Source organism: Rana temporaria, chromosome 6, assembly GCF_905171775.1.
Source record: "Rana temporaria chromosome 6, aRanTem1.1, whole genome shotgun sequence".
NCBI classification, from domain to species: Eukaryota; Metazoa; Chordata; class Amphibia; order Anura; family Ranidae; genus Rana; species Rana temporaria.
The window spans coordinates 98,014,087-98,034,927 of NC_053494.1; the positions used below are offsets into that span (position 1 = coordinate 98,014,087).

Consider the following 20,841-nt stretch of genomic DNA (forward strand, 5'->3'; position numbering starts at 1 on the left):
ACGGAGGTATCTGGCAGAGGGGAACAGAGGATTAATAGGACTGAGGGGATCCTCAGATAAGCAGTCGGCTTGGGCTAAGCGGTGAAAACTGTGAAACATACTGTCAGCACGGGCAGCTGCTTGCTATAGTGCATTATTTTGAGCTGACCACGTACACGCCCCCAAGAAGTATACAGCGAGAGGGGGGAAAAGAAAAAATATATATTAATAAAAACTGCCCTGGTAACCCCGTCTATACTGTAAACACAAAGGAGTTATCCTGCCGAGACGTTTTTACATTTCTTGATCAAAAAGAAAATCAATTAAGATCTTCCCTGAGATAACAGCACTTATAACAAAAAAACACCATAAGCAAACAACCCAGGGACATTCCGAAAACTCGGGACTCCATATTATTACTTTGGTTATTGTATGTTTTTTTTTTTTTTTTTGCATATTACCACACAAACAGAAAGGGTGAGGAGCTCAACTCCATCGGGATTGTCCAGCATCAAGGAGGGGAGAGAGAGTCGGTCGAACGCAGAAAGGGGGCTGTGGTATTAGGAAGAGGAGGCAGGAGGAGGTCAAGCTGGGGAAAAGAATTAGGAGAAGGGAAAATAATAACATGAACAGAATGGCAAGTAGGTCTACAAAGGGGGGACCCCCGAAAACCCCATGCAACACAACTACAACAAGTTCCATCAGACCATTTATGACTAAAAGGAGACAGCCCACAAATACAGGGAGCTACGAAGCAACAACAGGGAGCTACGAAGCAACAACAACAAGTAAACAAAGACAAAGACAAGAAGTTGGAAAATAAGAAACCCCAGGGGGGCAATAACAGTGATACATCTATGGAGTCTAGAGAGGAAGGTACTACAGAGCGTGGACCCGAAAGTAGTAGGACAGAGGAACAACGCACAGACTTGCAGTCTCCATCAAAAGGAGAAATGGCAGAGATGCTGTCAAGATTAGAAATAGCGATCAAGAGTGAAATAAAGGGTGAAATACAGAACTTGCAGACAGATTTGGGCCATCTGTTCTCCAGAATTGAAACAATAGAAGAACGAACAGAGAAGCAAGAACAAGAAGTAAAAGCACTAAAGGATCAAATAGATCAGACACAATTACAACAGAGACTTATCCTCTACAAATTAGAAGACCAGGAAAATAGAAACCGGAGACAAAACTTGAGGATAAGGTCAATACCAAAGGAGAGGGGAGAAGACCTCAGGAAAATAATGCAGAAGATATTCAACCCCCTGTTGGAAAGACCTGTAGAAGATCAAATAAGGATCGAAAGAGTACACAGAGTAGGAAACCCGCAAAGAGTGAGCTCGGAGCGAACAAGAGATGTTATAATCAGGTTCCGACTATATGAGGATAAAGAAATAGTTTGGAAGAAACTAAGGGGAAAATCCCCGATAGTCCTTGAAGGGACAGAGATCCAGATATTTACGGATCTATCACCAGAGACTCTTGCAAGAAGACGAGCGTTAAAACCATTACTAAAACAGATGACAGACCTGAATATTAAATACAATTGGGGGTTCCCGGCTTGCCTAATCGGGACAAAAGACGGGAGATCTGCAACATTAAGATTCCTGGAAGACCTGGAAGAGTTCTGTAACAAATTAGACATGCAGATACCTGATCTGCCCGGATGGGGATAGAGAAGGAGGAGATAGGGAGGAAAAGAAGAGCTATTTCTTGACGTATAGTTATAATTGTGCTCCCTTTCCTTTCCTTTTTCGTATGTTTCCCTCTCGGTGCTTTTTTTTTGTGGCGGTGGATTTGCCCATCCCCCCCCCACCAGTCCGATGATCGGACTGGGGGGGAGGCAACTCCAGGTCCCCACCTAGAGAGAACTGAGCCAGACATGGAGGATGGCTCAGAGGTCATTAATTGGCCTAAAGAGGAGATAGGGGGGAGGGGGGCGAGCGAAGGGGGTGGACAGGGCCTATCTCACCGAAATAATCAGAAAAAAGAAAAAGGGAAAAATCAAAGATGCCACAGATTAAATGTATATCATACAATGTGAAAGGTCTCAATAGCCCAACCAAGAGACACAAGGGGCTTAAGGAATTGAAAGGATACAAAGCAGATATCTCCTTCCTACAGGAAACCCATATTACACTAGGATCGAATGTCCGACTTTATGCCCCAGACTTCCCTACCTGGTACTATGGAGATACTATCTCCAAAAGAGCCAGAGGGATTGCAATCGGAATCTCAAAAAGGATACGATTTGAATTAACCGATAGACTGACAGACCCGGATGGGAGATTCCTTTTCTTAAGGGGAAAATTGGAAGGACTGGAGTGTACTCTAGTAAATGTTTATGCCCCAAACGCCCTACCGATAAAATTCCTATTGGGGATATTAGGGAAGTTAACAGATTTCAGGAGGGGGAGAATAATTATGGGTGGAGATTTCAATCTATGCATAAACCCAAAAATAGATAAGACGTCCCAGACACCGGGTGCACAGAGTGTACAGTTAAGAAAGTTAAGGGATACTCTATACAGGAGCCAATTGATCGATGCCTGGAGAGTCTTTAACCCAGATCAACGTGACTATACATTTTATTCCCCGGTGCATGGGACTTATTCAAGTATCGACCACATACTGGTGGACCATAGGACTTTAGATATAGTGGTTGAGACGAAAATAGAAACCATGACGAACTCCGACCATGCCTCGGTCAGTATTATAATTGACATCCCAGGAAACCAGAGGCCCGAGCAAAACTGGAGGCTAAACGAACATCTGCTGATAGACGAGACCAGTCTAACAAGGGTTAAAAAGGAGCTGGAAGAGTATTTCAGGTTAAACGAGTCCGATGAAGTTTCGGTAGCAACACTATGGGACGCACACAAGGCAGTGATAAGAGGGACTCTGATCTCGGAGGGTGCAAGGAAAAAAAAAGAAAAAAATAGCAAAAAAGAAAAACTGATAGAAGAGATCTTCTTGCTAGAACAAGAACATAAGAAAAGGGGAAAACAACAAGACCTTTATTTGAACTTGGTTAATAAACGAAACGAACTAAAAGAACTTATGGATCAAGAAACCAGAAGGGAATTTAACCTAATAGCTAGGGAAAGATATATGTGGGGGAACAAAACAAATAAACATCTAGCAAGAATGGTGCAGAAAAAGAAATCAAAAAATTATATAGATAAAATGAAAAATGAAAAAGGAGAGACGATGCATACAACAAAGGATATAGCCGAAACCTTCAGGGTATACTACGAGAAACTTTATTCGGTGGAACAAAAGAATGGGCAGAAAGGGGAAAAAACAAATAAAATCGCGAATTTCCTGAAGGAAGCAGGGCTGCCAAAAATAAGTAGAAGTGATGCTTCAGTGTTGGACAGACCAATATCGGAAAAGGAGATAAATCTAGCCCTAGCTGGTTCAGCTTCAGGTAAAAGTCCAGGCCCTGACGGCTATACCATATTGTATTACAAAAAATGTAGAAGGATCCTTCTACCAAAATTATGCCAATATTTTAATGGATTGGGAAAAGACTTTGCTCTAAGCAGAGAGGCCTCAGAGGCAACCATTACGGTCATCCCTAAGGAGGGTAAGGACAGGGGGGACTGCTCAGGATATCGACCAATATCTCTGTTAAATACAGATATAAAACTGTTCGCAAAGATCTTGGCCGAGAGAGTTAAACAAGAAATGATAAGGTTGGTACATCCGGACCAGACAGGGTTCATCCAGGGAAGAGAAGGGAGGGACAACAGAGTTAGAGCACTATTGTTAATTCAAAAAATGAAAGCGACTGAGTCCCCAAGCCTCTTCCTGTCGATAGATGCAGAAAAGGCATTCGACAGGGTAGACTGGGGACTCATGTTACGCACCCTGGAGGAAATGGGGTTCGGGCAAAGGATGATGGAGTGGATAGCGACACTCTATCAGGAGCCCAGGGCAAAAATAAAAATAAATGGCAGCCTTTCCCAAGCACTGATAATGAAAAACGGAACAAGGCAAGGGTGTCCCTTGTCACCACTCCTGTTCGTGCTCTCCTTGGAGCCACTGCTGGCCAGGATACGCAAGTGCCCTGACATAAGAGGAGTTAAAATAGGGGAGGACGAGCACAAACTCTCCGTGTTTGCAGATGACGTCCTCTTCTATCTGACAAATCCCAAAACTTCAATCCCAAAGTTATTAGACATATGCACACTATACGGAGAAATATCAAATTTTAAAATTAATGTGGCTAAAACCGAGATCCTGAGTATTAATATAAACGGGCGTGACGAAAGGGACCTTAGAATGGAGTACCGTTTTTCTTGGGTAAAAGAACTTAAGTATCTCGGTATTCTCCTAGCAAAATCAATCAAAAAAATGTATGCGATAAATTTCATCCCCTTGCTAAATGAAATTAGGAAAGAAATAGGGAGGATAAAAAATAGACCATTATCTTGGATAGGACGAATAAACCTTTGTAAAATGGTAATATTACCAAAAATCACCTATAAGTTTCAGATGATACCTATAAGTTTACCTGGAATACTCTTCTTAGCTCTCAAAAAACAGATTATGAACTTCATCTGGAGAAACAAGAAACATAGAATCTCTTTCCAGACCCTAAGACAGCCTAAAAATAAGGGGGGACTAGCAGTACCGGATATTAAAACATACTACGACGCAGTGGTACTGTCGAGGGTGGTGGAGTGGGCCAGAGCAAGCAAAGAAAAAAGGTGGGTCAATATTGAAAACGAACTGTCGAAGGCAAGGTTGGACAAGATTATATGGAGCCCACCCCAATATAGGACAATTGATAAGAACACACACGAGATAACAAAAAATGCACTGAAAATTTGGGACACTACGTATAAAAAAAGATAAGGAATTTAACTCACCTTTATTAGCATTAAAAAATAATGACCATTTTGCACCGGGTAAAACACAGATTGGAGGAAATTGGATAAAAAAGGACACGATGCAATTAAGAGATGTAATTAAAGATGGACATTTAGTAACACTACAAGAATTAAAAGAAAAAAAAAAAATCACATAGAAATTAACGAATGGAGGTACTATCAGCTAACCCACTTTATTCAAAAATTACCGCATCCATTGAGGTCAGGGGAACTGGAAAAATTATGTGTATCTGAGAGAGTCAAGGGAACTATCTCAAAACTATACAAGATTCTGCTAAAAGTGGATGAGCGGACTGTCCCTCCATTTGTTAAAAAATGGGAGAGGGAACTTGGGTCAACACCACACTGGTACACTCCTCGGCGGTAGACAGTCGCACAGCGGAGATGAGCTATAAATGTATGACTGGGTGGTACATGACCCCGGACAAATTATCGAAATTCAAGGATGGACAAAGGATAAGGAGAGAACAAATTGGAAAAATCTCATATTACTCATAATTTAAATAATCAACGAGCAATGTTCCAGAGAAGAATATGGGAAAAAAAAAAAAAAAAAGACGTATACATGAAAGAGAAAAGTAAGAATCACACTAATGATGCGAAACCAAATTAGAGACGCTAAGGGCTGGTAAACAGAACATGAGCGTACAAACGCATACTCTATGAGGTTGGAGTCTGAAGTGGGAAAAAAAAAAAAGGAGTTGTAAAGAAAAAAAAAATGTTATGCTGAAATGACTGTTTACAGGGTATAGAGACATAATCGTTAACTGATTCCTTTGAAAAACGATTAAAAATAGATAAAAATCAATCATATAATGTACCTGTAGTTTCTAGTTTAGTTTTTACATGTGGTTTCCTGCTTCTGTGATGTCCAGAGCCACAGAGCCAATACAGGGCAGTGATGGTTTGGAAAACGAAACTTATTGGTGCTGTGGGGTTTTAGACACACAGTAATCGCACCTCTTTGATTAGTGATCACAGAGAGAAAGCTCCCAGTACTGTGGTTATCAGGAAACAGACAGACAACCAGGAAGTGTGGAGATCAGAGAAGAATTACAGCAACTTGAGAGCAAAAACGAACAATGAGGACATGAAAACAGCACTGCATTAAGGTAAAGGAAGCTATTAAGATAAAAAAAAAAAAATAATCCTTTACAAAACCTTTAAGTTCTCCAACAAAAACAACAGTTCCCAAACCAAGTCCAAAAAATAAAATAAAAATAAAAATGAGTGCATGTGATGGCTCCTCATCCTCATAGATTAAGGTGCTCCAAACAAGAGATCCTCCACCCGCTAAAACGCTTGCTCGCCTTGTAAGTGGACCCATATGAAATACAGGTCAAATCAAACTGTAAGAACCACCTCTTAGGTCTGATAATCCTCCAGCTTAAAACACCCATTTGGCTCCTCTTTATATGAACATTGCAACCTTGGCTGGCCCCATCTCCAACAAGTAAAACTAAAAGGCATCAAATCCAAAAACAAAGCTACACAATTGCAAATCAAACTACTCACATTTAAAAGTGGTTGTAACTGCTATATGTGTTCCAGGCGCTTCCGATAGCCCTCCCTTCTGTCTTCTTTTGCACATTGCGCTCTATGGCCATACGATTTGTGTGGAGGGGAAATCGCCCGAGGTTGAAACACAAGCTCCTTTGTTCTCCCATCATTAAGGGTGGTACGGGTCTCCCTGACTTTTACTCACTTTTATTTTTTGCACTTTCCAAGTTTACTGGCCAGCTACAGACCTTAAGTAGTGTACGGACTTACTGCTACTTCACTGTTGTCTGCATCTTTGCATTTTTGCCATACTTTATCTTTTCACCTCCTCCTGGCCTCAGGCGCAGCAGGCTCCCAGAGGGGCGCCCGAATCAGTGGAAGTCCTTGATGGCTGCAGAATAACATGTGGCACTTGCGCTGGTATAACCAATTCTACTATGTAGTATTGTTTGTTTATGCTGTATTACACAATGTGAAATGTTTGTTCATTGTTCTGTAGATCGACCTGCCCAGTGTTGGGCGGTCGGTTCGTGTATTCTTTTATTATCTGTCAAAAATTGTTCTTCTTAATAAAATCTTATTGAACCTAAAAGTGGTTGTAAACCTCCATGGGGAACTTGTACCTATAGGTATTGTAAACATCTCTTAAACGTGTGCCGGTGTTGTTAGGTCATTGGCACATGCGCTGTGAAGAAACAGCACTCCGTGCCTTTTCTTCCTGAGCGCCGTGACTGGCGACTTCCGCGCGAATGCAAAATGCAGTGAAGGCATGTGGCTCCGGTCAGTCACAGAGCAGAGTCCTTGGCCGCAGGAAGGAAGAGGGGCGAAGATGGATGTGGCCTCCAGCAGGGACAGCACGGTCTTCGTTTGCAGATAAGTGCCACATAATGGGCTAGTATGCGACGCATACTAGCCCCTCATGCCTTTACAGGGAACAAAAGAGGAAGTAAAATCCATCAAGGTTTACTTTCTCTTTAATACATGTAAAACCAGCATGAATCCTGACAAAGCCACGTGGGGTGTGGCATAATGTGTGGAGGCGGAAACCAGGTGACGTTCGTCCCAGACTAGTTCCCATGTCCTCGGGCCCTAGTTTTATGTGAGCATAAAATAATATTATTAATATATTACATATAATAAATTTAAGTAGTTTAATTTGCGATTGGCTACCTATTTTCAATAAAGGAGCATTCTACAATATATACTCGCATTTTATTTTCCCTCTATACAGAGTACTTGGATATAGGGCCAGCCGAGGTTGCGATGTTTATATAAAAAGAAGAGGAATGGATGTTTTAAGCTGGAGGATTATAAGAGGTGGTTTTAAGAAAGCCTGATTGACCCGTATTTTATATGGGTCCACTTACAATGTGAGCGAGCATTTCAGCAGGTGGAGGATCACGTAATCTATGAGGGTAAAGAGCTTCCAACACACATACTTGTACATTACTTCAGGTTACATGCCTCAAACATTATTTAAATGTGCAACACACTGTGGGGACAGCTTTCCCTGAATTCTCACATCTCATAAGCACAATGCTGAACTAGAGGCCTTTGTAGCAGTTCATTGAATACTTAACTTTTCTACAATGTGCTGTCATTGCACAGCTGCTGAAATATTCAAACACGTGTAGAAGGAACAGTAGGTGGCAGATGCACATGTGCAGGCAATATACTGTGTAAAGTACTTTAGTGTATGTAGTGACTGTATTGTGCAAATATTTTAAACACTATAAAGGCAAAAGCTGGATACACACTATACAACTTATTGGAATTCCTTTAGATGTACCTTCAACTATGTAGTGCAAGGGCCTGCCTGACTGCATACAAATTGAAAGTGTTTAGGTTTGACCTCAGTTTATATGGTAATCATAAGTGGATGTAAACCCCAAATAATTTTTAAATTAAGGCTTACATATTGTACAGTATAGGATTTCATGGCATATGTGCCCAGTCTTGCCATGAAGAGTTAATACAGCTCTGAGCAGTCCTCTTATCTTTTTTCAGCAAGATAACAATAGGAGTTGTCTCTCCTTGCTGTGAGTGACAGATGATTCACATATCTCATGCATGAGCCAGAGATAGACATTCCTTGTACTTCAGATCCCTGCCTCCTTTCTTCTCCAGCACTCCCAGGATTGGCTGCTCCACACCTCATCATGATTGGGCATGCTGAAGTCATGTGGTGACTTTTCTGGGTTTTGACGATGTTAGTGATCATAGCAGAAGTTCAGTGTAAGAAATACACAGGAGAAAACAAAACAGGCCCACCCACAAAATCTGTCATTTTCCAGGTCTCAGACAGAGGGGAGACATTTGACAGGCAAGGATACATGCAGGAGGCCACTTTGGCAGTAGTTTAGAAAGGATGAGAGTGGGATAACATCCACTTCCAGTAAATCTAAAGAAAATCCAAAGAAAATTGTATAGTGTGTATCCAACTAGAGTGGACACACCAGATATTGAATAGATTTAGCTTTTTTTGGTTTGTGTACCTTGTAGGTTGTTTATTGATAACTAAACTAAAACCTTAGCACAGTACTGTGCTTTAAAATCAGAGGATAGTGGCAAAAGAATATAGAGTAATAACCTTATCTATTGCTGATATCTCTTTAGTAAGGTTATTTTTCAGTCCAGCAGTGGCGGTGCGTCCATAGAGGGCGCAGGAGCACTGCACCGCTCTTTTACCAATCGATAGATTCATGCATTGCATGAATCTATCCATTGTCGCTGCTGTCACCTCCTATTCAGGTGTTGGGCCCCTTGTCGGGTGTCAGGCATCTGAATTACAGCGGCGGTGCCGTTTTTGGAAGTGCCTGATCAGAGCCATGGGCTCTAATAGGTGTCCAAATTGGTAAACAGCTTTCCTAACACTGCCCCATCTCTCAGCCAATCAAGTGCACTGGGTCTGGTTACCTGTCACCCGATTGGCTGAAGCGACAGGCGCTGAAGAGGATGGGAGAAGACATTGTGGACTCGGAGGGAGCGTGAAGGACAGCGCTGTGACCCGAGACAGCAATGGATGGGGCACACTGGCGGCAATTGATGGTTACAGTAGCTGCATTTGATGGCACAGTGGCAGCAATTTATGAGTACAGTGGCTGCGTTTGATGGGCACAGTGGCTACAATTAATGTTTTGTTTTTTTCAGTTTGTTTGTGCCCCCCCCAAAAAAATTGGAGCACCAGCCGCCACTGCAGTCCAGAAACATATTACTTCATCTTGGTTATGTACTCTAGGATTATGTGATGTACAAATAAATATATAAACAGGTGTCAAAGATTTCTGATTACTTACATGCAGATCTAAAAGGGATACTTATTTTTCCTTGAATACTGCTGATGGCAACAATGTGTCCTCTTTTATTGTTGATCATTGATGGAAGAAGAGCTGGAAACAACGCAAAAAAGATTTGGTCTGAAAGGGTTTTTAAGTGCAGACTCATAAAATAACATTACTTTGTTTTCAAAGAAAATATTCTATGAATTTTAATGAAAATTTTAAATTTCTTTGATTTAGCTGATTACCAGTGATTTGTATTATTGTGCTTTGGCCGACTGTCCCCTAGAAAGTGGCATTTTTGTGCATTGGTTCATCTTGTTATTGAGCACATTGGCAACAACCAGCTTGCTTGAGAAAGTCGCTCTGTGTAGCGACAAAACAGGTTGTGGGGGACTGGCATTGCCTGACTCAGCCATGTACTTTGGGCACCACATTAAAAATTGTCCTCATTGGCCTTTGATAGACATACATACAATAGGACACATTTTCCTGGAATAGATCCTTCAGATCCAGTGAAGTATTTTGTGGCTTATTATCCATTCTGCTATTTATCACTTCCCCAGAGTTTGGAGTGAATGGTCTTATTTTTTTTTCATAACTTTGTTTTCCTCTTTGCTATACACAAGTTGGGGGGACATATATAGCACATAGTTTGAAGTGCCATGGAGAATGACTGACATTTACTACATTTTAGCTTTACCATATAAGAGCACTTTGTTTGAAGTGATTACCCTTGTATTAATATGGCTTGACTGCCATTTGTGATGGGGCAGTTAGGCTTTGGAGCCATGATGGCTATGCAAGATAAGCACGATATATTAATATATGGGGATGGGGGGGAGCAATCAAACAATTTGTTCGTGGACAGTGTAACATAGTTTTTCTTTGGAGAAACACCTGAAGATCTTTACGTGCAGTACATAGTTAGGTTGAAAAAAGCCCATCTAGTTCAACCATAAAATTTTTTTTTTTTTTTATTAATAATAATAATAATAATATCGTACAATCCCATATACCCAATTCTATACTCACAGTTGATCCAGAGGAAGGCAAAAAAAACAACAGCAGAGCATGATCCAATTTGCTACAGTAAGGGAAAAAATTCCTTCCTGATCTCCGGAGGGGCAATCTGATTTTCTCTGGATCAACTTTACCTATAAAGGTTAGTACCCAGTTAAATTATGTACATTTAGGAAAGTATCCAGGCCTTTCTTAAAGCAATCTACTGAGCTGGCCAGAACCACCTCTGGAGGAAGTCTATTCCACATTGTCACAGCTCTTACTGTGGAGAAACCTTTCCGTATTTGGAGATGAAATCTCTTTTCCTCTAGACGTAAAGAGTGCCCGTGTCCTCTGTGATGACCGTAAAGTGAATATATTTATACCTGTTGATCATATCCCACCTTATTTTCCTCTTCTCAAGAGTGAATAAATTCAGTTCCTCTAATCTTTCCTCATAGCCGAGTTCCTCCATGCCTCTTATCAGTTTGGTTGCCCTTCTCTGCACTTTCTCGATATCCTTTTTGAGAACTGGAGACCAAAACTGAACTGCATATTCCAGATGAGGTCTTACTAATGATATGTACAGGGGCAAAATTATATCTCTGTCTCTGGAGTCCATACCTCTCTTAATACAAGAAAGGACTTTGCTCGCTTTGGAAACCGCAGCTTGGCATTGCATGTTATTATTGAGCTTATGATCTATCAAAACCCCCAGATCCTTTTCCACTACAGATCCCCCCAGTTGTACTCCCCATAGCATGTATGATACATGCATATTCTTAGTCCCCAAGTGCATAACTTTACATTTATTTACATTAAACCTCATCTGCCACATAGTCGCCCAATTAGACAGTGCATTGAGGTCGGCTTGTAAATTGGAGGCATCCTGTAAAGACGTTATTCCACTGCATAGTTTAGTGTCATCTGCAAAGACAACAATTTTACTTTTGATCCCTGACCCAATATAATTTATAAAGATATTAAAAGTAAGGGTCCCAACACTGAACCTTGGGGTACACCACTGATAACCTTAGACCATTCAGAGTAAGTCATTAACCACTACTCTCTGAACTCTGTCTTTCAGACAGTTTTCTATCCATTTACAAAACGGATATATCCAATCCTGTAGACTTTACCTTACACATGAGCCGTGTGCAGAACTGGATCGAACGCTTTTGCAAAATCCAAGTATACCACATCCACAGCCACCTCTCTGTCCAAGGTTTTACGTACCCAATCCACGCTGTCTGTTGCTTAAAATGTTTTTTTCCCCCCTAAGCAAGAACTTGTCTATGTGGTCTTTTATTAACCACTTAACGCCCGCCGCACGCCTATTTACGTCCACAGAATGGCACGTACAGGCAGATGGGCGTATATATACGTCCCTGCCTTCTAGCGGGTGGGGGGTCCGATCGGGACCCCCTCCGCTGCGTGCAGCTTACCTCGGGGAGCGATCCGGGACGACGGCGCGGCTATTCGTTTTTAGGGCCGCTCCGTCGCGATAAACAATGCAATTTAAATGCATTTTTTGCTGTGAAAATGACAATGGTCACAAAAATGTGTCAAAATTGTCCGAAGTGTCCGCCATAATGTCGCAGTCACGGAAAAAAATTGCTGATCGCCACCAATTGTAGTAAAAAAAAAAAAAAAATGCAATAAAACTATCCCCTATTTTGTAAACGCTATAAATTTTGCGCAAACCAATCGATAAACACTTATTGCGATTTTTTTTTACCAAAAATAGGTAGAAGAATACGTATCAGCCTAAACTGAGGACATTTTTTTTTTATATATATATGCTTTTGGGGGATATTTATTATAGCAAAAAGTAAAAAATATTGCATTTTTTTCAAAATTGTCGCTCTATTTTTGTTTATAGCGCAAAAAATTAAACGCAGAGGTGATCAAATACCACCAAAAGAAAGCTCTATCTGTGGGGAAAAAAGGACGCCAATTTTGTTTGGGAGCCACATCGCACGACAGCGCAATTGTCTGTTAAAGCGACGCAGTGCCGAATCGCAAAACCTGGCCTGGGCATTTAGCTGCCTAAAGATCCGGGGCTTAAGTGGTTAAACACTCCAGTATCTTACCAACTATAGAAGTTAAACTAACAGGTCTATGGTTACTTTGTAAAGACTTTGGGCCAGATCCACAGACAGAGTACGCCGGCGTATCTACTGATACGCCAGCGTACTTTCAAATTACCCACGTCGTATCTTTAGTTTGAATCCTCAAACCAAGATACGACGGCATCTGGGTTTGATCCGACAGGCGTACGCCTTCGGATCGTAGATGCAATACTTCGGCGTCCGCTGGGTGGAGTTCGCGTCGGGTATGAAAATTAGCTATTTCCGACGATCCACGAACGTATGCGCGGCCATCGCATTCTCTTACGTTGTCTCTAGTCGGCTTTTTCCGGCGTATAGTTAAAGCTGGTATTTTGCGGCGTATAGTTAGATTTGCCATGTTAAGTATGGCCGTCGTTCCCGCGTCGAAATTTGAATTTTTTTTTTTTTTTTTGCGCAACTCGTCCGTGAATCGGGATGGACGTAAGTCACATCTAAGTTTTTAAAAATTACGTCCTTGCGACGTCATTTCGCGCAATGCACGGCGGGAAATTTCAAAACGGAGCATGCACAGTTCATTCGGCGTGGGGACGCGCTTCATTTAAATGAAACACGCCCCCTAATCGCTGATTTGAATTCCGCCGCCAAAAATACACTACGCCGCCGAAGCTTACGTAACTTACGGCGCGAAATCTTTGAGGATTCGAAAGAACGCCAGGTAAGGTATGGCGGCGTAGCATATCTCTGATACGCTGCGCCGATCCATTTCTATGTGGATCTGGCCCTTTGTTCCCTTTTTAAATATAGGCACCACGCTGGCCCGGCACCAATCCAGTGGTACTATTCCCGTCATTAAAGTGGAGTTCCACCCATAAATATAACATTACATCAGTAGTTTTGAAAAAATGTCATTAGTCCTTCAAGAAATTTTTTTTTTTTTTTAGATGCCTTCAAAGTGTTGTTGCTAGGCAGAATAGTTAATCTTCCCTCTTCCTGCACCTAGGTGCTTAAGCTTCCTAACCTACACCGCACAGACTCCTGGGAATGTAGTGGGTGTAACTTTCCAGGAGTCTGTGCACTCCCCAGTCTCGAAGAATCATGTGACTTGGACAGTACAGGTTCTGAAACCTATTACACTGCTTGTGCAGCACTGAGCATGTGCGAGATCTGCAAGGCTGAAATCCAGGAAGTCATACAGTCTGGCTTCATGATGCCCACACTTAAGATGGCCCCAGTCAATTTCTATTTTATAAAGTGTCTAAATGCTGTAACAACCTAACAAAACGGACCTTAGTTTACAGACTAACTTTACTAGAATACATTAAGCTTGTGTATTACAGGGGTATTTATATTTAAAAAGTGAGATTAAGGCCGAAACTCCGCTTTAAGGAGACCCTTAAAATTATATACAATGGCTTTGAAATTACAGAGCTCAATTCTTGTAGGATCTGTTGGTGTATGCCATCTGGTCCAGTGTGTCACTACCACCACCCATTATGGACATGCTCTTTTGTATACACAGAGCTGAAGAAAGTATTTAATAAATTAGCCTTCTCTTCGTCCCCAGTCACCCACTCTAGATTATTTTGTAAAGGACCTACATGCGCAGACCTGACCTTTTTACTATTAATATATCTGAAGACTTTTTGGGGGTTTGTCCTATGTTTTGAATTTTTGCATCCTTGATTTCCTTTTTACATATTCTGTTATATTCTTTGTAACATTTAAACGACACTAGTGTTCATTTTTATAAAGCTCTTTTCTTATTGTTTATAGCTTTTTTAACTTTGCCGTGAGCCACATAGGTTTTATTTTTAGCCTTTTAAACTTATTGCCAATGGGAATATACTTTGCAGTGAGGTCACAAACAGTCTTTTTGAAGAATTCCCATTTCTGTTCTGTGTTTATCAATGCCAATATTCCCTCCCAGTCTAAGTCCCGGAGAGCAGCCCTTATCCTTGGAAAATTTGCTTTCCTGAAGTTAAGTGTTTATATCTTTCCCGTATGTGTTTCTTGCTTACAGTTATCATCAAATGAAATCATGTTATGATCACTGCTACAACAAAAAGTGGGTATACTGCGCTGCTTATAAGAATGTGAGACCAGCTGCTAACATAGCTAATCTAGACAAATCAGCAAAACAAAAGTAGAAAACAAAAATGTATAGCGATACGGTCAATGACATATATGATATTGTGAAATAGTGATTATTCCTGTAAAAAATAATATTAAATCACATGGAAATTCCTAAATGGAATTTCATATTCAAGTAGAAAGAAAAGTCCAATGTGTGCAACGAAGTCCATAAAAATAAATCACCACGTGCAAAGTGGAGCAAATCTTGACGGTACTCCAAGTATATATATTCAAATGTGAGTGATCACCGCCACCAATAAGGGTAAATGGAGGCTTACCAGAGCTGATGGACTTGAGCTGACATACGTCACTACAAGTCTGATTAGGCTTATAGTACTAGATATAGTACACGGGATCAGATGATACGAACATCCAGGGCCTTGGTTAGAAGTCAGATGCTGTCAGTTCATGTATATCAATACAGCGAGAAAGCCTTTGATCCATAGAGCTCCACAGTGAGCCGGGTAATTCAGAGAAGGCAAGGGAAGAAAGATAGCCACATAGTGTAATCCAGTGGAAAACTATGTAGTTTATTTTAAAAAAATCAAGTACACTCACATGTATCCTGAGTTAAAAATCGCATGATAAAAGTGGTTTGAGGCGGCAGTGGAGACGACCCAACGTTTCGTGTTAATAACACGAAAACTTTGATGATGTGTTATTAACACGAAACGTTGGGTCGTCTCCACTGCCGCCTCAAACCATTTTTATCATGCGATTTTAACTCAGGATACATGTGAGTGTACTTGATTTTTTTTAAATAAACTACATAGTTTTCCACTGGATTACACTATGTGGCTATCTTTCTTCCTTTGCCTTCTCTGAATTACCCGGCTCACTGTGGAGCTCTATGGATCAAAGGCTTTCTCGCTGTATTGATATACATGAACTGACAGCATCTGACTTCTAACCAAGGCCCTGGATGTTCGTATCATCTGATCCCGTGTACTATATCTAGTACTATAAGCCTAATCAGACTTGTAGTGACGTATGTCAGCTCAAGTCCATCAGCTCTGGTAAGCCTCCATTTACCTTTATTGGTGGCGGTGATCACTCACATTTGAATATATATACTTGGAGTACCGTCAAGATTTGCTCCACTTTGCACGTGGTGATTTATTTTTATGATCACTGCTACCCAGGTGTTCCTTTATCTGAACATTAGTAATAAGCTATGCATGGTTTGAGATTACCAGGTCCAACAGAGCATCATTCCAAGTTGGGGCCTCAATAAACTGGACCATAAATATGTTCTGTAATAGGTTTATACATTTTTGCCCTTTAACTGTCCCAGCGGTGCCATTACTCCATTCAATTTCTGGGTAGTTAAAATCCCCCTTGCAGCCCTTTCCATCCATGCAAGGAGCTGAGTCTCCACCTCCTCGTTAACATTGGGTGGTCTGGTCTATAACAAACTCCAATGATTAACTTTGAACTACGCACATCTTTATGCAGTTCCATCCATAATGCTTCAAACTCATCACACTCTCCATCAACCAGGTCCTCTTTCACAGTTGCTTTGAGATCACTTTTCACATACAGACAGACCCTGTCACCTTTCCTTTTTACCCTGTCTCTCAGAAAGAGTGCATAGCCAGGAATATTAATAGTCCAGTCATGTGAGGATTGAAGCCAAGTTTCAGCAATCCTGATTACATCATAGCTCTACTCATGCACCAGAGCTTCAAACTCACCTATTTTGCTTGGCAGACTGCTAGCATTGGTAAACAAACACTTTAATGCATTATTAAATTTTGCTCTGGTGTTTTTCATATCATTTTTAGTAGTACAAAATGGCACATTATTTTCCAATGGCTGTTTGCAACATGAGAACTTTGTCACCTGCCATAACCCTCCCCCATCTATCCCCATTCCACCCTCTATTAATGTCTGACTCCTAACTGACCTGTCTGCCCGATGTAATTCTAGTTCACCATCCCCCTCAATCTTAGTTTAAATACTCCTCCAGCCTTCCCATAAACCTCTCCCCCAGCACAGCAGACCCCCTTATATTCAAGTGCAAACCATGTTTAGCATATAGGTTGCACCCCAATGAAAAGTCAGCCCAGTACTCTAGAAACCCAAATCCCTCCTCCCTACACCAGGTCGTTAGCCATGCATTCATCTCTCTAATCTCCCCCTGCTTTTCCTGTGTTGCGCATGGCACAGGCAATATTTCAAAGAATATCACCTTTGAGGTCCTTCCCTTCAACTTGCAGCCTAGTTCTTTAAATTGATTCTTAAGGAGCCTCCACCTTCCATGTATACCGTCATTGGTTCCAACGTGGACCAAGACAGCTGGGTCATGCCCAGCCCCTCCCAGTAATTTATCAACCTGGTCCACCACTTGGCGAACCCTGGCACCAGGGAGACAGCAAAACATTTGGTTGAGGCAATCCTGGCGACAAAGTATTAATCAGTCTGTCTGATTATAGAATCCCCTATTACCACCAACTGTCTAGGCCTACATGCAATCCCCTCACCACCTCTAATAGATGGGCTGATCTCCCGGCAGTTACGGGTAGCAGTGACATCTAGGGCTGCCACTTCTGTGTTTGCCACCTCCAGATCTTCACCAAACTTGGTAAATTTGTTTTGATGCACAAATACAGGACTGGCCTTCCTTTTCTGTAAGCCCCTTCCACTCTCTCTAACTACATTAACCCATCTATCCCATCTGATGATCCCAACTTGCCCCTCCACATCACCCCTACTGACCCCTTTTAAGGTTGTCCTTCCTGCCCAGTGTTGCAACTTGCTCTTCCAGATCTCTAATGTGATCTTCCAGAAGGGCAACCTGCTAACATCTGTCACAGCGGTATTCATCCTGGAGCTGTTGCACCAATTTTGCATACATGTGGCACACTGCACTAAGCAAAACCTTCAACCCTGCTAGCACTAATTTTTACAATATAATTACTTGTAGGAAGTTTAAGATGTTACTCACAGGCTAGAAGACTCCTGTCTTAACTCCTGTTTTTAACTCTTCACTTTAGTTCAAAATTCCACTTATGTTCAAAAAATTCACACGCAAAACAGCATTAGCAGGGAGCCAGCTCCAAGGGGAGTTTGTATAGACACTTATATACACCTGTGAACAATTAACCACTCCCCTTAATTAGCAGGGGGGAAAAAATTGCTGTTTAAAAAGTGTCAGAAAAAGAAGGGAAAAAAAAGTAGTAAGAAAAAACAGAGTTAGTCTTACCGGAAACTCTGTTTCCAGGAGTCTTCCAGGACAGCCCTTGAGAGATGGAGCTCCTCCCTGGACAGGAAACACATCACTCCCAGCTCTTTAAAAGGCGGTCCCTCAGGCATCTGTTCAGTTTTAATCCAAGAACCGAAGGACGGAGCTGAAATACAGTTAATAACATATATACCATTTACATTATTCATGCATATATATATATATATATATATACCTACCTCAAAGCATAGGGTGGGAACGTGCTGTCCTGGAAGACTCCTGGAAACAGAGTTTCCGGTAAGACTAACTCTGTTTTTCCCAAGGCGTCTTCCAGGACAGCCCTTGAGAGGATGAGCAAGCACTCACCAGATTAGGGTGGGACTACTGCTTGGAGGACTTTTCTCCCAAAGGCCTGATCTTGATTACTCAAGACATCCAAACGATAGTGTCGAATGAATGTTGACATGCTTGACCACGTGGCGGCCTTACATATCTGCTCAGGGGTAGCGCCGGCTTTTTCTGCCCAGGACGTGGCTAACGCCCTTGTAGAATGTGCCTTCAAGCCTTGCGGAGGGTCCAGGTGCAGAGTTTTGTACCCTTCCAAGATGGCCATTTTGATCCACCTGGATATTGTCCCTTTTGAAGCTTGTTTTCCTTTTCGATTTCCGGAAAAAAGAACAAACAGGGCCTCTGATGTTCTAAACTCCTTAGTTGCATCTAGATAGGCAAGAAGGCATCTTCGGACGTCCAGCCGATGCAGCTGTTCTTCTTTGCTGTTTGCAGGTTTATTGCAAAAAGAGGGAAAAATAATGTCCTGACTCTTGTGAAAAGAAGAAGCGACCTTTGGAACAAAAGATTGGTCCGTTCTCAGAATGACCCGATCCTCCAATACCTGCATGTAAGGTTCTCTGATTGACAGAGCCTGGAGTTCGCTGACTCTGCGAGCTGTAGTCATCGCAATTAAGAAGACTGTCTTTAAAGTAATTAACCTTAGAGAAGCCTCTGATATCGGCTCAAAGGGCTCTCTAATAACTGCTTTCAACATAATGGAAAGATCCCATGTCGGTGCTTTTCGGCATGGGGCCGGCCGTTGTTTAGCAACCGCCTTACAAAATCTGTTAATAAGTGGATCTTGCTGTAGTGAGCGTTGAACGTAAACTGATAAGGCCGCAATTTGAACTTTAATTGTACTTAAAGCCAATTTCTTGTCGATGCCCTCTTGTAAGAATTCTAAAATTGTTGGAGAATCATATTCTCTCTTCCTATTCTCTTTCAGCCAGAGATTAAATTTTTTCCAGTGTTTCTGATAAATTGCTCTGGTATTTGGCTTGCGACTCTGCAACAGAGTCTTGATCACCCTGTCTGATAGACCCTTGGACTTCAGGATGTCTATTTCAGATACCAAGCCGCCAGATTCAAAAAGGCTGGGTTGGGGTGCTGGACCGGACCTTGAGACAGCAGATCCGGACTGCACGGCAACATCCAGGGTGGCCGATCTACTAAGGATAGTAGAAGTGAAAACCACGCCCTTTTCGGCCAAAAGGGGGCTATTAAAATGAGGGAAGTCTTCTCCATCTTGAATTTGGAGAGGACTCTCGGCAAAAGATGAAGTGGAGGGAAAGCATAGGTCAGGTTGAATGTCCAACTGTTCTGTAAGGCATCGACTGCTAGTGGCTGATCTCTTGGATTCAGAGAGAAGAAATTTGGTAGTTTGGCATTTTTCCTGTTTGCGAAAAGGTCGATTTCCGGAAGACCCCACTTGGTAACTATGTCTGCAAACACTGTCGGATCTAGAGACCACTCCTCTTGAGAGATCGACTGTCTGCTCAAAAAATCTGCTAGACCGTTCTGCGTACCCTTGAGATGGACGGCCGATAGAGACTCCAGATTCCCTTCTGCCCAAACAAACATTTCTTTGGCTATATTCATCAGGCTGGGGTTCCTGGTTCCCCCCTGCTTGTTCAGATACGCCACAGACGTGACGTTGTCCGACCTGATCTGCACATGCTGATGTTTTAGTTGGTCTTGAAATGCTGCCATGCCTTTTGCTACAGCTTTTAACTCTCTGTAATTTGATGAGCGCTTCTTTTCTAGGTGACTCCAAAGGCCTTGCGCCCATTGATCCCCTAGATGGGCTCCCCAGCCTTGGTTGCTGGCGTCCGTCGTCAGTATGAGCACAACCGAGGGGTTCCACAACAGACCTCCTTTCAGATTGTTTTGGCTTCTCCACCACCAAAGTGCTTGTTTTGTTTTTTCTGAAAGAAACACTTTGTCCTCCAAGTCCTTTCCTAACAGATTCTGTAAAAGGAATGACTGGAGCGGTCTTTGGTGAAACCTGGCCCATTTCACTGCTGGGATGGAGGCTGTCATGAGGCCTAAAACCGACATTATCTCCCTTACTGTTACAGGGAGATTTGTCTGTATTTGCGCTACTCGTTGAGTTATGTGATCGATTTTTTCTTGAGGAAGAAAGGTCTTCTGTTCTGTTGAATTTATTATATAGCCCAAAAACAGGATCTCCTGAGAGGGAATGAGGTTTGATTTCTCCTGGTTGATGATCCAACCTAACTGAGTCAACCACTGCTGGGCGACCACTAGGTCTGCCAGCAGTTTTTGCCTCGTCGGTGCTAAGAACAGTAAGTCGTCTAAGTATGGGACGACTGTTATGCCCTGGAGTCTTAGGGGGGCCAGTGTCTCCGCAAGGATCTTGGTAAAGATCCTCGGGGACGAGGAGAGGCCAAAGGGAAGAGCTTGACTCTGAAAATGATACATTTTTTCTCTCGCTTGAATGGCTA

The 20,841-nt window shown here is 42.0% G+C and overlaps 1 protein-coding gene across 4 annotated transcripts in view; it reads right to left on the reverse strand.

Moving 5' to 3' along the window:
* DHRS7B (dehydrogenase/reductase 7B) overlaps positions 1-20,841 on the reverse strand; it is a 100,153-nt gene that overhangs the window by 16,298 nt on the left and 63,014 nt on the right. For 3 of the 4 annotated variants that reach the window (XM_040357045.1, XM_040357046.1, XM_040357048.1), the window contains one exon: positions 9,674-9,766. The exons of the other annotated variant lie outside the window; for it this stretch is intronic. In XM_040357045.1, coding sequence (XP_040212979.1) covers positions 9,674-9,766 — 93 coding nt within the window. The remainder of the gene's footprint in view (positions 1-9,673; positions 9,767-20,841) is intronic. 4 annotated transcript variants of the gene reach the window in all.